The 15,215-nt window shown below is 48.1% G+C and overlaps 1 protein-coding gene across 8 annotated transcripts in view; it reads right to left on the minus strand.

Annotated features, from left to right (window-relative positions):
* The window catches only part of TSPAN17 (tetraspanin 17), a 65,489-nt gene that overhangs the window by 38,710 nt on the left and 11,564 nt on the right, over positions 1–15,215 (minus strand). For 2 of the 8 annotated variants that reach the window (XM_077326307.1, XM_077326306.1), the window contains exons 1-6: positions 10,030–14,617; positions 9,735–9,894; positions 7,325–7,423; positions 7,146–7,208; positions 6,974–7,048; positions 6,744–6,853 (exon numbers count right to left, since the gene is read on the minus strand). The exons of 4 other annotated variants lie outside the window; for them this stretch is intronic. In XM_077326307.1, the coding sequence (XP_077182422.1) occupies positions 6,744–6,853; positions 6,974–7,048; positions 7,146–7,208; positions 7,325–7,423; positions 9,735–9,894; positions 10,030–10,296 (774 nt within the window). In that variant the 5' untranslated portion in view covers positions 10,297–14,617. Of the gene's footprint in view, positions 1–6,743; positions 6,854–6,973; positions 7,049–7,145; positions 7,209–7,324; positions 7,424–9,734; positions 9,895–10,029; positions 14,625–15,215 lie in introns of those variants that run through there. 2 more of the 8 variants (XM_077326308.1, XM_077326309.1) reach the window with 2 other exon arrangements.

Here is a 15,215-nt window from a genome sequence, read left to right on the forward strand (position 1 = left end):
TGCTCTGGGCCTTTATTCAATTGCATCTTGTTCTCATTTGCTCATTTTTCCATTGTGTTCAGATCTCGTTGAACTCTGTCTCTATCTTCCGGAGTATTTACCAGTCCTCCCAATTTGGTATCATCTGCAAACTTGATGAGTAGTCCTTCCACCCCCTCATCTAAATCATTAATAAATATGTTAAAAAGTACCGGACCGAGCACTGAGCCCTGAGGTATCCCGCTACTCACTTCTCTCCAGTCTGATGAAACACCATTGACAACAACTCTTTGAGTGCAGTTCTCTAACCAATTCCCTATCCACCTAACTATCTGAAAATCCAGATTGCATTCCTTCAATTTATCCATCAGAACATCATGGGGAACCTTATCAAAAGCTTTACTAAAATCCAAGTAAACAACATCGACCGAATTTCCATGATCCAGCAAACCTGTTACTTGGTCAAAAAAGGAAACCAGGTTGGTCTGGCAGGACCTGTTGGAGACAAATCTTCCTTGGATCACCAGATGTTTGCAGAATCCCAACTGTCAGCACACAAAGACAATCATTTTCAGCCATGCATCCTGAGAAAAGAGCTTACCGGATGCAAGGGGTGTCTGCGGAAAAATGGTCGTCTCTTCTCCGGGGATTATCGCCAGCAGGTCCAGCGTGATGAGGTCCGTTTCCCGTCAATGTTTCTCTGGAGGAGGCCGCCATGGAGGGGCCCTTTTCCGGGTCGTCCTGCTGGGATGGTTCCTCGACTCGAAGCAGCGGGGCGCTTGAGGACCTTCAAGCTTCTTCCCACTCGCTTCGGCCTCCCGTCTCCTTCACCCTCGCCGTAAAGTGCACGCTGCACTTCAAAATAGGGGCAGGTTACTCTTGCAGCCCCAGATTGGCGATTCGGAGCCACGCAACACATGTACTCTGCCAGCATTGTTTGGGTTTTAGGCCGGCACTCCAGGCCAGTCCTCTGGTGGCCGAGAGCTTGCATCCTCATGGCCACCTCCTCGAAAACCTCCTGGTTCCTGTGGGAGAATCGGAAAGCATCCTGGATCTATTCCTCAGCAAAGATTGCCGTGAGGTCCCGGATGTCCACATCTCTCCATGTAGGCCCTCTCCCAGTGCCCTGCAGAGAGGAAGATTGCGATGCGGACTCCATCTTGCACTTCCAAGTGGCTATGCAACAGAAAATGGAGGTGGTGTCCCAGCTCATAAACCTTCTTCCCACACTAGAAGAAAAGGTGGAGTTCCAACCTCCTGATTGGATGGTAGACGGTCATGAAAAGTTTGATTGGCCAACTGCAGTCACATGTTCGTTTCAAAACTCCTCACACGGGAAAACTTTCTGAACAGCGGAGCCAAGTTGCTGCTTAAAAAATGGTCACCTTCATGCATGCGCTTATGCGTTTACACACGAGAAATGTTTTGTGGGCAAAGAGCCTGTCGCCATGATGGTGGACATTGCTTCTTAGACAAGGAATGTATTGACAACAAGCACGTCGAAATGCCACTCACCTCACTCTTCATCATACCACAAGCACGCAACTTTAACACCATTATTTCGCTGCCTGGGAGGCTAGTGCTTATTCGTTTGTTCAAGAATAATTTAAAAAAATTATTTGCCACAGGTTCAATTTCTATCCAAACTAATGGGAGCACGCGAATTGTACGGCTGTATTGTGGGCACACCAACACAGAGGGGAGGTTTGTTTGACTGTTAAGCACTGTTTTACTGTTATCTGCTTTAGAAGAGAACTCATACAAGGAAGCCATGTGCTTGCTTATTCGTTGCTTTCAGCGGTCTATGAAAAAAAAATGGCGCTCCCATCTCCAGGAAGCTCAGGGGTTGGGAACGAGGGAGAGACATTCTTTCTACCGCTATTTTAAGAACACACATGTCTTTTGCTGATGTGTTACAGCTTGTGTTCAGAAATGTAGCGTTTTGGGGGGGGATCGATTTTTTGCGATTCCCCCCAAATCGCTATAAAATTCTGAATGTTGCTGGAGTTTGGCGGGACTTTTGTGGTTTGTTGACAACGTCATGCAGAATGTCAAAATAATAGCGTTAACAAGCTGTCAAACTCTGGCTACATTTAAGTTGTGCAGAATGGACCTATGTGTCCAATTTTATAAACATCTGTCACCCATCCCTTCCCCCCAAGCTTGGTCATCTTTTGAATCCGAGCTCCATACAAGGATATTTCAATACTGGCTGCTCTATTCACAGTCACTTTCTTAATAATCCCTAGCATGGAATCTGCTCTGCTGTGTATAAAGTTGGCATTTTCACCAAACTATCTACTATGACCCCAGGCAGTGATCATCCATCAAAGTATACTCACCATTTTGCACTTATTTATACAGAACTTTCAGTGGGGGACTTTTAAAGATATTTGGGAAGTTCAGTGATATAATGCCTGCTTACACTTACCCAAAGGTTTGTTAACATGCTCAAAGAAGTCCCAATGGATGGTGAGACTTGGAGAATCAATGCTGATTCTTCTTCAGCAAACCATATTTCTCTGTGCTTTATGTATCTTTACTTATGCTTCCTGTGATTTACCTGTGATTTGAGGTATGTTGCTTGCCAGGGGCGAAAATTAAAAACCTTTCAGAATGGCTGCCCAAACTCCTCAAATCTACGGATCGCTACCCATTTGTGATGGTCCATGTGGGAACGAATGACATGTCCCTGAATACCATCACTCCTATTAAAAGAGACTATCAAGATCTGGGGAGGAAGCTCAAGCAAATGGGGGCACAAGTGGCATTCTCTTCAAACTTGCCTGTCAACGGAAGAGGAATGCGTCGGGAGAGGAAGATAATGGAGGTGAATCACTGGCTGCGTAGTTGGTGCCGGCAGGAGAGATTTGGTTTCTGGGACCATGGGATAGGCTTTCTTGAGGAAGGCCTACTAGCACCTGATGGACTGCACTTATCGAAGTTGGGGAAGAATGTGTTTGGCAGGAACCTGGGGAGATTCATCAGGAGAGCTTTAAACTGAAGCCACAAGGGGAAGGAGACGATCAACATAGGGAGTGCAAGGAAGAAGACCGATCGGGGGCAGACCAACTGGCAAGGCCAACTCATAAGGAACCAAAAGTAAAACTACAAGAGGAACTAAGAAAAAAAAGGGAGATGTTCAGGAAATGGAGGGAAGGACAGAGCTCAAAAGATGAGTACCTACAGGTTATTAGGCACTGTAGATCAATCATCAGAAAGGCTAAAGCTGAGAGTGAGCTAAGATTGGCCATTGTAACAAGAAAAGATTTTTCAGTTATGTGAGGAGCAAACGTAAAGTAAAGGAGGCAATAGGCCCACTGTTGGGTGCGGATGGACAAACTCTAAGGGAGGATGCAGAGAAAGCAGAAAGGCTCAGCGCCTATTTTACATCTGTTTTTTCCCACAGGTCAAAAGGTTTAGGCACATCTAGAGATGGCAATAGCCAAGAGATAGTGTGTGGGTGGCAGGTTGACATGGACAGAGAGGTTGTTGAGAGGCATTTAGCTGCACTGGGTGAGTTCAAATCCCCTGGTCCGGATGAAATGCACCTGAGAGTGCTCAAAGAACTTTCCAGAGAACTTGCACTACCCTTGTCCATCATCTTTGGGACCTCTTTAAGGACTGGAGATGTCCCGGAGGACTGGAAGAGAGCAAACATTATTCCGATCTTCAGAAAAGGGAGGAAGGATGATCTGGGAAACTACAGACCAGTGAGTCTGACCTCTGTTGTGGGTAAGATAATGGAGCAGATATTAAAGGGAGTGATCTGCAAACATCTGGAAGACAATTTGGTGATCCAAGGAAGTCAGCATGGATCTGTCTCTAACAGGTCGTGTCAGACCAACCTAGTTTCCTTTTTTGACCAAGTAACAGGTTTGCTGGATTGTGGAAATTCGGTTGATGTTGTTTACTTGGATTTTAGTAAAGCTTTTGATAAGGTTCCCCATGATGTTCTGACGGATAAATTGAAGGACTGCAATCTGGATTTTCAGATAGTTAGGTGGATAAGGAATTGGTTAGAGAACCGCACTCAAAGAGTTGTTGTCAATGGTGTTTCATCAGACTGGAGGGAGGTGAGTAGCGGGGTACCTCAGGGCTCGGTGCTCTTTAACATATCTTTAAACCGCCCGTGGCGCCGCGGGCGCCACGGACTAAATAAATGGTTAAGGGGCCTTGAGGTGGGATTTGTCCGTGATGAGGAAGGGTGGATCCTTCCTCACGACAGACAATCGGAGGGTCCCTCCGATTCCCAGCCCCAGCAACTGACGCCCGAGGGAGCCCCCGGCAGTCGCGCAAAGTGCGGTTGCCGGGGGCTCCCTGCCTGGCGCCCTGACATGGCGAGAGGCGCAAAGCGCCTCTCACCGCGTCAGGCCGCCGCCGCCAAGAGAACGCCGACCAAGCCAGCCACCGCCCATCAGATCGCCGCCGCTGAAACACCGACACCGAAGAAACACAGCCAACAACAGTAAGTGCCTAGCGCCCGCTGCATTTAGCTCCAGCGGGCTTGATTACTAGTTTATTAATAATTTAGATGAGGGGGTGGAGGGACTACTCATCAAGTTTGCAGATGACACCAAATTGGGAGGACTGGCAAATACTCCAGAAGATAGAGACAGAGTTCAACGAGATTTGAACACAATGGAAAAATGGGCAAATGAGAACAAGATGCAATTTAATAAAGATAAGTGTAAAGTTCTGCATCTGGGTCAGAAAAATGAAAAGTATGCCTACTGGATGGGGGATACGCTTCTAGATAACACTGTGTGTGAACGAGACCTTGGGGTACTTCTGGATTGTAAACTAAACATGAGCAGGCAGTGTGATGCAGCGGTAAAAAAGGCGAATGTCATTTGGGGCTGTATCAACAGGGGCATCAAATCTAAATCACAAGATATCATAGTCCCATTGTATACAGCACTGGTCAGATCACACCTGGAGTACTGTGTGCAGTTCTGGAGGCCTCACTTCAAGAAGGACGTAGATAAAATTGAAAGGGTACAGAGGAGAGCGATGTGGATGATCTGGGGCCAAGGGACAAAGCCCTATGAAGATAGGTTGAGGGACTTGGGAATGTTCAGCCTGGAGAAAAGGAGGTTGAGAGGGGACATGATAGCCCTCTTTAAGTATTTGAAAGGTTGTCATTTGGAGGAGGGCAGGATGCTGTTTCCGTTGGCTGCAGAGGAAAGGACACGCAGTAATGGGTTTAAACTACAAGTACAACGATATAGGCTCGATATCAGGAAAAACTTTTTCACAGTCAGAGCAGTTCAGCAGTGGAATAGGCTGCCTAAGGAGGTGGTGAGCTCCCCCTCACTGGCAGTCTTCAAGCAAAGGTTGGATACACACTTTTCTTGGATGCTTTAGGATGCTTTGGGCTGATGCTGCGTAGAGCAGAGGGTTGGACTAGATGGCCTGTATGGCCCCTTCCAACTCTATGATTCTATGATTCTACATCCCAGTATTTTAAATACCATTTTTTTCTGAATGTTTACATAGAATATATCCCGGGCACCCAGGAAGAACGGGGGAGGGCACAAAGAACAATAATTCCTCAATTGGCAAGAGAGATCCAAGCAGGTAAGCATGTTGGACTGACACAAGTCCATTTATTTCCAGATCTACAAGACAATATGTCCTGATTTATTTGTGAGGCAATGGGGGAATGTTCATGTCTGAAAACTAACTTCCAGTACACATTGGTCTTGATTTATACAGCTGTGCATTCAGAGGAGGAGCAAGCTGAGGTGGGGGCTGCCAGCCCAATGTTTGTGGTCTAAAGAGGAGCCATGTCTGCAGTGGAGAGACTGCAGAGAGAATGCAGGAGTCAGAGGCGTGTCTCTGTCTTGACCAATGTTAGTCAGCAGCTCCTGGAGCAGGCAGAGGAGGACATGAGGCGCTCATGTGCCTTTGAGGAGGCAATGCTGGGATGGGACCGTGAGCGCACACAGATAGAGCTCAAGGAAGGGAGACTCATGCGGGAGGTCTTCTTGGAAACCAATACCACACACAGGGGGAGTGTGGAGGAAATGAGAAAGATAAGGGAACTTGTGGAGAGGGCGCTTGTGGTGATGGAGGCCAGAGAGTCCAGGGAGTGTGCAAAATGTCCACAGACAAATGTTAACCTGACCCTCCCTACACAACAGACCCTACCAACTCCCTCCTACAGCATGACTACACAAACCAGGAGGAGGCCAGCTCTTGGCAAGAGGAAGGTGAAGCCTGCTGACAAATACGCCCCCTCTTAGTGAAAACAGTTTAAGTGCTCCACAAGTTATATTTCTTAAATAAAGGTTTAATGTCTCATGTGTCTCCTATCTCTTATTTACCTTGGGCTAACAAGAGGCTAGACCCTATCTATCATTCAGATCACTGGATGAGCCCTGGTTTGTTGGGGGGGGGGCTGGCAGTGTGTGAATGGCTAAACAGATTTGGATGGGTCCTGAAAGATGGACACAAGAGACAGCTTATGTTTCATTTATACTTTAACAACAACAGTTAGGAACAATGACCCCCCTCCCCAAACCCCAGCAAACATCAACTTTCTATTTAACAATAACATTTAGGAACCCCAACAACCCAACCCCCCTCCCCATACTCCAGTAAACAACAAATGAACAGTTTTCAACTTCCGCTCCCTTCCCCTGCCCCACCCTGGCCACCTTTTCCTTCACCCCCCCCCCCCACTTTTTAGCTACTTTGCCTTTCCCTCCCTTTCCCTTGCCACCCTCCTTCCCCTTAACAGCATTTCCCTTTTCCCCCACCTCCCTCACTCCCCGCAGCTCTTGCAGCTGCCGATTAATTCTTCGAATTGTAACCCGCGCCTTCCTTTTCCAGGATGCATCCTCCCTCTCCTTCTCCTCCTTGGCTTTCACTGTTGAGAGAGGGAAAGGCACACATGGTCAGGTCATATTCATGCTTGAGAGATGGGGAACATTAGTTGGTTTGTGAGCATCAGGCTGGGATGATACAGCAGGGGTGCTAGGGAGCTTACATGCTTCCTCATCAGACTGCTTCTGGGTCTCCAGAGTAACCCGGAGGTCTGCCACTGCAGCCTGCATGGTTTGCACTGTGAATGGGAAACAGACAGAGAAAGGAGAGGTAAATACAGGCTGATCTGTAAGTTGATGTGTAAGACATCGAAAAAGCACTCTTTTCCTACGTACACTCCTGCTTGTTCCTCTCCATGGCAACCTCAAGTGCCGTGATGCGTGCCAGCAGTGGTTCTGCTGTAAAAAGAAAAAGGCGAGATTAGAAAGGTCAGTATGATCCAAACTTTCCAAGGGTAGATAAGTCAAGGGATATCTCAGATATACAAAACTGTTCAAAGAAGTTTTCCTCTTACTAGTTGCTCTTGCAGAGGTAGATGGGCCCCCTCCACCTCTTCCTGTCCTCCCTCTTCCTCGGTGCTTGCTCTTGGCACAGATGCCATCTTCACAGGTGACTGTGTGGAGGAGAAAGGAAATGGCAATAACTGGCCCCAATAATGCACAGAACTTAAGAAATCATTACTCCTGAATTACTATGCCATTATGTGGAAGACATTTCTCAACTTGAATCAAAAGTGGGAACACATGGACACAGAGGGTTAACTTTTGAATAAAGGCATTAGACGGACTATATGTTGTTATTCTGTTCAGAAACCAAATCAGCATTTCTACAGGGGTATTACATTGCTTATTAAAGTCAACTTCTGATAAATATATGAAGCTGTGTACTGTTTTTCACCAATATTTATCACCAGTTGGGAGACAGGGTTTTCCTAGCTACAGCTGTAATCTTTAAACCGCCCGTGGTGCCACGGGCGCCACGGACTTAATAATTCGCTAAGGCCTGCCGAGGCGGGATGTGTCCGTGATGAGGAAGGGTCCGGATTGGACCCTTCCTCACGACAGACAATCGGAGGGACCAATCAGCAGGCGCGAAGCGCCTGCCGATTGGTCCCTCCGATTCCCAGCTCCAGGAACTGCGAGCCACGCGCAGCGCGGCTCGCAGTTCCTCCCGGCCTGATGCGGCGAGAGGCGCTTCGCGCCTCTTGCCGCGTCAGGCCACCGACCCAGGGAGCCCCCGGCAGTCGCGCGAAGCGCGGCTGCCGGGGGTTCCCTGCCTGGCAGCCTGATGCGGCGAGATGCGCAAAGCGCCTCTTGCCGCGTCAGGCCGCCGCCCGAGGGAGCCCCCGGCAGTCGCGCAAAGCCCGGCTCCCGGGGGTTTCCTGCCTGGCGGGCTGACGCGGCGAGAGGCGCGAAGCGCCTCTCGCTGCGTCAGCCCGCCGCCAACGAGAGAAGCTCGCCGCCACGGACCAGCCCGCCGCCGCCACGGACCAGCCCGCCGCCGACCAGCCCGCCGCCGCCACGGACCAGCCCGTCTAAGGTTAGGACCTAGCGCCCGCTGCATTCCCCTGCAGCGGGCTTGATTACTAGTTTATCTATAAATCTCAGGATCTAAAACAGAGGGAATATGCAACTTACACATATGCCTGCACATCTTGACAGGGGGTCTCCCAGACTTCTCCCAGATCCGCATCATGGAGTCATGAAATACGGTTCTCCCACTGGGCTGGGGGACCCCCCCCCATTGCTCTATGCTGTTCAAGAAGTCCAGCTTTATCCTTTTGAACTTGGTGCGCACCTGCTCCCAAGTTCTCGAATACCCTCGCTCCCTCATTTTTTTGGCCAGCACCAGGTAGGCCCCCTTTGTATGGGAGTGGGTGCTGGCCATAAGGCGCTCCACACTCTTTGAATGGAGCACTAGCTCCAAGAGTGCCTCTGCCTCAGCCCGCTGCCAAAGGTGCCTTTCCTGGGCTGAGACATCTTGAAGAATGACGTTTGCACAACGATTATTTGTTGCTACTTACCACCCAGAAAATTTAAAATGTATCAATCCTGTCATGCAATGGGATGAGCCCCGTGGAGACCACAACTACGGAGTGCTTGTCTCCTCCACTTGTATAGGGGTCGCCCTAACTTCCTGCATTCCTGCTAGCCCCTCCAGTAGCCTGGGGGAACTCCCACAAACAAGAACGTCAATTTCAAAGGGATGAAACTTGTCTGCTGCAAGTTGAAGCAACAATGTGCCTTAAAACCTGAGTCGCTCAGTTTGCTTTGGGAAATGTGGAATCAGTTAAAATGTAATAATGAGAAAACAGAACTGACAAAACTATCTCAAACTTTATTGAACTTAGAAGTAACAGAAGTAAATCAGATGTCTCAAAACCTTCCCCTATTTCTGTACAGATAAGAGGCGATGGCTTCCCTGACTCTGCACCCCTCCGCATAAATCCTTTTTTTCTGCTTTGGGAGATGGGTGCTGCCTCCTCCAGGACCACAGGTTCCGGATCCCCCAAAGGGAAGGGGACGTGGTGACCCTTCTCCTCACAGATGTTGTGTAGGATAACACAAGCTATGATTAGTGGTGTCACATTGTCTATATGTACATGTAGTCTCACCATCAGACAACGAAACCGAGCCTTCAAATGGCCAAAGGCACGCTGCACGACATTCCGTGCGCGGGAGTGTCTAAGGTTACAATAGCTCTGCACATTTGTCTTTGGGTGCTTATAAGGTGTCATAAGCCATTTGCGTAGGGGATACACTCCATTGCCGAGTATCAATGCGGGTACAGAAACTCCCTCTATGGTAGCAGTGGGATTGCCAGGAACAAAGACCCCTTCATCCATGGCTGCCCTCAGGTTGGACTCCTGGAATACAAGGGCATCATGCCTCCTCCCACTCCAGCCAACCTCAGCATCTATAAACCTCCTAGAGTAGTCCACAGTTCCTTGGAGAAGAACAGAGCAAAAGTCCTTCCTGTTCCCATACTCCTTGATGCTGCCCTCAGGTGCTCTAATGGGAATGTGGGTCCCATCCACGGCTGCAAAGCAGTGCGGGAAGCCAAGCCTCCAAAGCCATCCATGCTCTGTGTTAAAACCAAAAAATAAGAGAAATCAGGTATGAAGTTAAAGAGGGGGTTAAACGCGTATTCGTTTCTATACTTTTTTCAATTAAAAAAAATAAAGGGAAAATAATTTAAAGTCGAATGAATGCTACCCACCTCTCCAAGCCAGTCTCCCAGGCACACTACCTTGCTGTAGAGCTCTGACTCCATCGCAAAGCAGAACTCTAGCACGATCTCGCCAACCGTGGACACTCCTAAGTCAAACTGCTGGGCTACATTGCGAAAGTAGTGTGGGCTGGCCAAATACCACAATGCAGCTGCGACCCTTTTCTCAACAGAAATGGGGCTCCTCATGCCGGTTACATGATGCTCCATGCAGCCACGGAGAGCTTCCACAAGTTCCATAAATGTTGCCCTTGACATTCTGAAGTTGGAAATCCAGTGGTCATCATTCCAGCAAAATTTTCCCACCAGTCCGTGGATCTCTCGTCCACCCAGAACTGTCTTGGGAACCGCAGCTCTGCTAGAGCTTGCCACCGGATCCTTGCCGCCACACGTGCCCTTCGTGATGTCCTGTGCATTACAGCCTTTCTCGTGCTCGCCCTTCTCCTGCTGCAGGACAACCTTTCTCTGTATGCAAAAAAGTTAGCCCTCATCCTCGACACTGTGGCACAGACACGTTGAGCTATTGCGAGCATCTGAGCCACCAAGACAAAAATAATCTTCTCCATTGCAATGCCGTGCTGGATAGTAGCCACGGGACAAGGAGAACAAAGAGTGAGGTTGGCCAGGTGTGGGTGTCGGTAGATATAGGCAGGTAATCTGTGGGCGTGTATTGTGGGCGTAACCTTGTTGAGCACATTTTTTTGAAAAAACAACTTTTTCCAAAAAGGTTAGGGGAAAAAAGGTGTATCTGAGACAATTAATAAACATACATTTGTTACTACCGGTTTCTCAGGGTTTTTTAAATTATTATTTAAGGGGCTAAGGCTTTGGGGGAGCGGGAATAGATTCATTGGCCACTCTTTTTGATTGACGGCCAGGGGAAGCCAGAAGCGCAAAAAAGCTGGACATCCTTTGTGGCGATTCAACCTAGACCAGAAACCTGTGGGGAACGTCAACACCGCTAGTAGGAGTTCAAAATTCCGCTAAAAGCGCTGTAGTGCAGAACGACTAATTTTCGAATTTTTTAGTAGCGATTTTGCAAACAGCGAACATATGACCACATTTACCGATGTGCGGAATGGAACATAGTCTAGAGAAACTGGATATCTTTTACCCTTTGTCCCACAAAATATTAGACACTGTGGGCAGTAGATTCAGGGGGGACAAAGGGAAGTACCATGTCATAGAATCATAGACTTGCAAGGGGCCATACAGGCCATCTAGTCCAAGCCCCTGCTCAACGCAGCATCAGCCCAAAGTCAGGCCACATCTTTCCCTATTTAATCTTTCCCTAAGGGCTAAGTGGGCAAAGAGAGGCCATGGCCTGTCAGAGGTAGGGGTCAATTGGGATGCGTGAAGCACGTCCCGATTGGCCCCTGCCCAATGACAGGCCATGCACTCATAAAATTGGCCCAATCATTGGGTCAAATTTCTGACAGGGCCCGCCCACCCAGCCCAGCCAGCGGCAATCTGGAGACATCTCTGCCAGTCTTCCCTGACAACCGCAGGGAGAGGAGGTTGGTAGGGCTGCTGAGGGGGATGAGAACAGAGGCTGTGGCAGCCCTTTTCGCCCCAAGGTTGTCCTAACTGTTCTGTCCAACTGTAACTCCCGTCACTTTGCCTCAGAACCCTGGCAGAGCTGGCAGGAGGTTGGTGAGTATGCTCCCTCCTTCCCCCCTCCCTTCAGGCTGCTGCAAAGGAGCCTTCAACAGCTCCTGAGGGGAGGGTGGCAGTTCCGTGAGCAACGCAAAAGCGTCTGAGGACATGGGGGTGGCCATTCCTTCTGAGGGGGGGGGGAGCTTTACCCTTCTGCCACACAGTTCATTCTGGTCTGTCCCTCTGGGACAAGAGAGAACAATTCTGCTCCATACTCAATATGGCAGCCTTTTAAATACTTGAAGATGGTTATCAGATCCCCTCTCAGTCATCTCTCCTCTAGGCTAAACAGACCAAGCTCCCCCAGACTTTCTTCATATGTCTTGGTCTCCAAACTCCTCATCATCTTTATTGCCCTCCTCTGGACACGTTCCAGTTTGTCAACATCCCTCTTCAATTGCGGTGCCCAAAACTGAACACAGTACTCCAAGTGAGGCCGAACCCGAGCAGAGTACAGTGGTACCATCATCTCCCATGATGTGGACACGAGACTCCGTTTGATACAGCCCAAAATCCCATTTGCCTTTTTAGCCACTGAGTCACACTGCTGACTCATGTTCAATGTATGGTCTACTAAGACTCCTAGATCCTTTTCGCACATGTTACTGCCAAGACAAGTCTCCCCCATCCTATATCCTATATTGTTATATATGGTTTTTCCTACCTAAATGCAGAACTTTACATTTGTCCCTATTGAATTTCATTTTATTGAGTTTAGCCCACTTCTCAAGTCTATCAAGATCATCCTGTATTCTGATTCTGTCTTCTGTTGTGTTTGCTACCCCTCCCAGTTTAGTGTTGTCTGCAAATTTAATAAGTATCCCCTCTAAACCCTCATCCAAATCATTTATAAATATGTTGAACAACACAGGCCCCAGGAATGATCCCTGGGGAACTCCACTTGTCATTCTTCTCCAAAAGAATGCTGAACCATTAACAAGTACTCTTTGGGTCAGATCTGTCAACCATACATACTAAAGCATCCTTCTGTGCCTTTCCTATAGTACGTATAATTCAAGGATAGTTGTAGCCGAAAAGGTTTCTGAAATCCTCACTGTATCTATGTTTTCATTTAGCACTAGATCCTCCAGCTTTTCTTTCTTAGCTTGGAAGCTTCTAGCAGTAACATATGGCCTACACACAAAGCCTCTCAAGAGACACCTTTTGTGCGTGATTTTTCTTCTATGACCTTTCAGTTTCGTTAAGCAGTTACAATTTCCTTCTATGAGGACCACTGCCATGTGCTACCATATCATCATGTAGATAATCTGGAACATTTATACTGTCTTTCCATAAGGTTAAGTTATCATCTCGAACCAGATGCTTCCTTGCCATGAGCGGCCTTCTCAGAGAAGCCAGTCAAAGCTGCTCTGTTCTCTAAAGAAATAGCAAAGTGTGGTTCTACTGGAGCTGAAGTGTACCTGGACTCTTTAGCACATGCCTGTCTTCCCCCAAAATGTTCTTCTGCACCTTATCGTTAACTAACCACTTCTTCTGCCTCATCTGCAGTCCCTACCAGCTCTCCATAGTGGAACAGACAGTATTTCTGGAAATGCCATGGCAGCCCCATATTTCAAGGTAAGACATCTTTGAGCAATACAATACTCGGTTACAGAAATAGAAAACATCAATAATCCTTACTATCGGTCGCTCTAATATTTCTGAAAAGCCACTATGGGTGGAGCGCTGGGCGGGACACATCCAAAAGCCAGCCACGAGGTACTCAGCCAGCCTCGTGGCCAGACACTGCCTGGCCGATGTGAAGAGCACTCCCGAGGTGCTGTGTCTTCTCTGCCGACTGACCCGGCAGGCAGCGCGATGCCCCACTCAACTACTACATGCCACACTGCCTGCCTATCTATCAGCTCTGCCACAAAGCCACAACAGAAGGTCAGCCGGTGGTGGGTCCCTCTGGGGGCCCCTACCTGGATTCCTGGATGCAACCGGCTTTCAGGCTAGTAATAATAATATAAATAAGGCATGGCATACTACAAACATGAAATTACAAAGATTAGAAAATCTATTCCCTTGAAAAAAGTGCCCTCCTTAGCAATTCCAATTACAGTCTCACAATTACATTTTCCAACATTGGTGATGTCTGTGCACCATGAGCAATGATTCACATGTCACATGTCCAACTACCAGCCTACCTATACAGTGCATGATGACTACAACCTTTGTGCCAGGCAGGCAGACACCATCAGATCAAAAAAAAACCCCATCTCTCTACATTCTACAATCAAATCATTTATTACTAGAAGCCCCCCACCCCTTGGAGGGGGTATCCTAGGCATATTGGTTCATCCAAAGGACTTTCCAAAGGACTGTCTCTCTTCTCAGAATGAAGCCCCCCTGCATGCAGAGATTCATTCTCTACAACACCTGATGAACTGTCAGCCTGACAGCATGATGCTTCCAGCACATCCTTGAAGTTCTCATCAATGCAACGGTCACCTCTAGACTGGACATTTGTAACTCGCTCTACACAGGCCTGCCCTTAGTCTTGACCTGGAAACTACAGCTGGTTCAAAATGCAGCGGCCAGGATCCTCATTGCAACATGGTGGAGGTCCCACATCCGGCCCATTCTCCATCAACTGCAATGGTTGCCAGTTGAATTCCGGATCAGACTAAAGGTTCTGGTAATTACCTTCAAGGCCATACGTGGTCAGGGCCCAGTGTACCTGAGGGATCGCCCCCCCCTGCCTACGCCCCCAAAAGAGCCCTGCGCTCCACTGCTACCAACCAGCTAAGGGTCCCTGGCCCTAAAGAAGTTCGCCTGGTCTCAACCAAGGCCAGAGCCTTCTCTGTTCTGGCCCCCACCTGGTGGAATGAGCTCCCAGAGGAGATCAGGGCCCTGATGGAACTAAATCAGTTCCGCAGGGCCTGCAAGGAGGAGCTCTTCCACCAGGCATTTGGTTGAGACCAGACATAACAAACAGCGACCAAAGGGCCCCTGCTCCCCCCCACCCCCCCTCAGAACACCACCTATAAACTCTGGACCTGTTTGTATTGTTGCACTGTTGTATTGTTTATTGGTTATACTACTATATTGTTATATGTTTACAATTATTATTGCACAGTTATTCAAATGTTTCATAGACTGTTCCATGTATTGTTCTTATGTTATTATGTAAACCGCCCTGAGCCCCCGGGGAGGGCGGTATATAAATATAATAAATAAATAAATGAGTACATAAATAAATAAATATACTCACCTTTGAGAAGTCACCTATCTTGGCCTCAAGGGAATGACCTTCCCAAAACCCTCAGAGCTTTGTAATGTCCTCCCCCTTGAGGCTTGCCTGGGGCTCTTATATTACTTTCATTTGGGAACCAGGCTTTTCACTAAAAGTTTGTCTGCTCTGTTCTATGGATAGTTTTCATACTGCTGATGTTCCATGGCTTGCATTTTGTAACAACTTGTGTTTTATAATGTAGCTTTTAATTATCAGCCACCTTGAGAAGTACTCTGAAGAGCCGGCATAGAAACATTCTGAATAAATAAAAAGATTATGTAAC

This window comes from Paroedura picta, chromosome 3 (genome assembly GCF_049243985.1).
Source record: "Paroedura picta isolate Pp20150507F chromosome 3, Ppicta_v3.0, whole genome shotgun sequence".
Classification (NCBI taxonomy): domain Eukaryota; kingdom Metazoa; phylum Chordata; class Lepidosauria; order Squamata; family Gekkonidae; genus Paroedura; species Paroedura picta.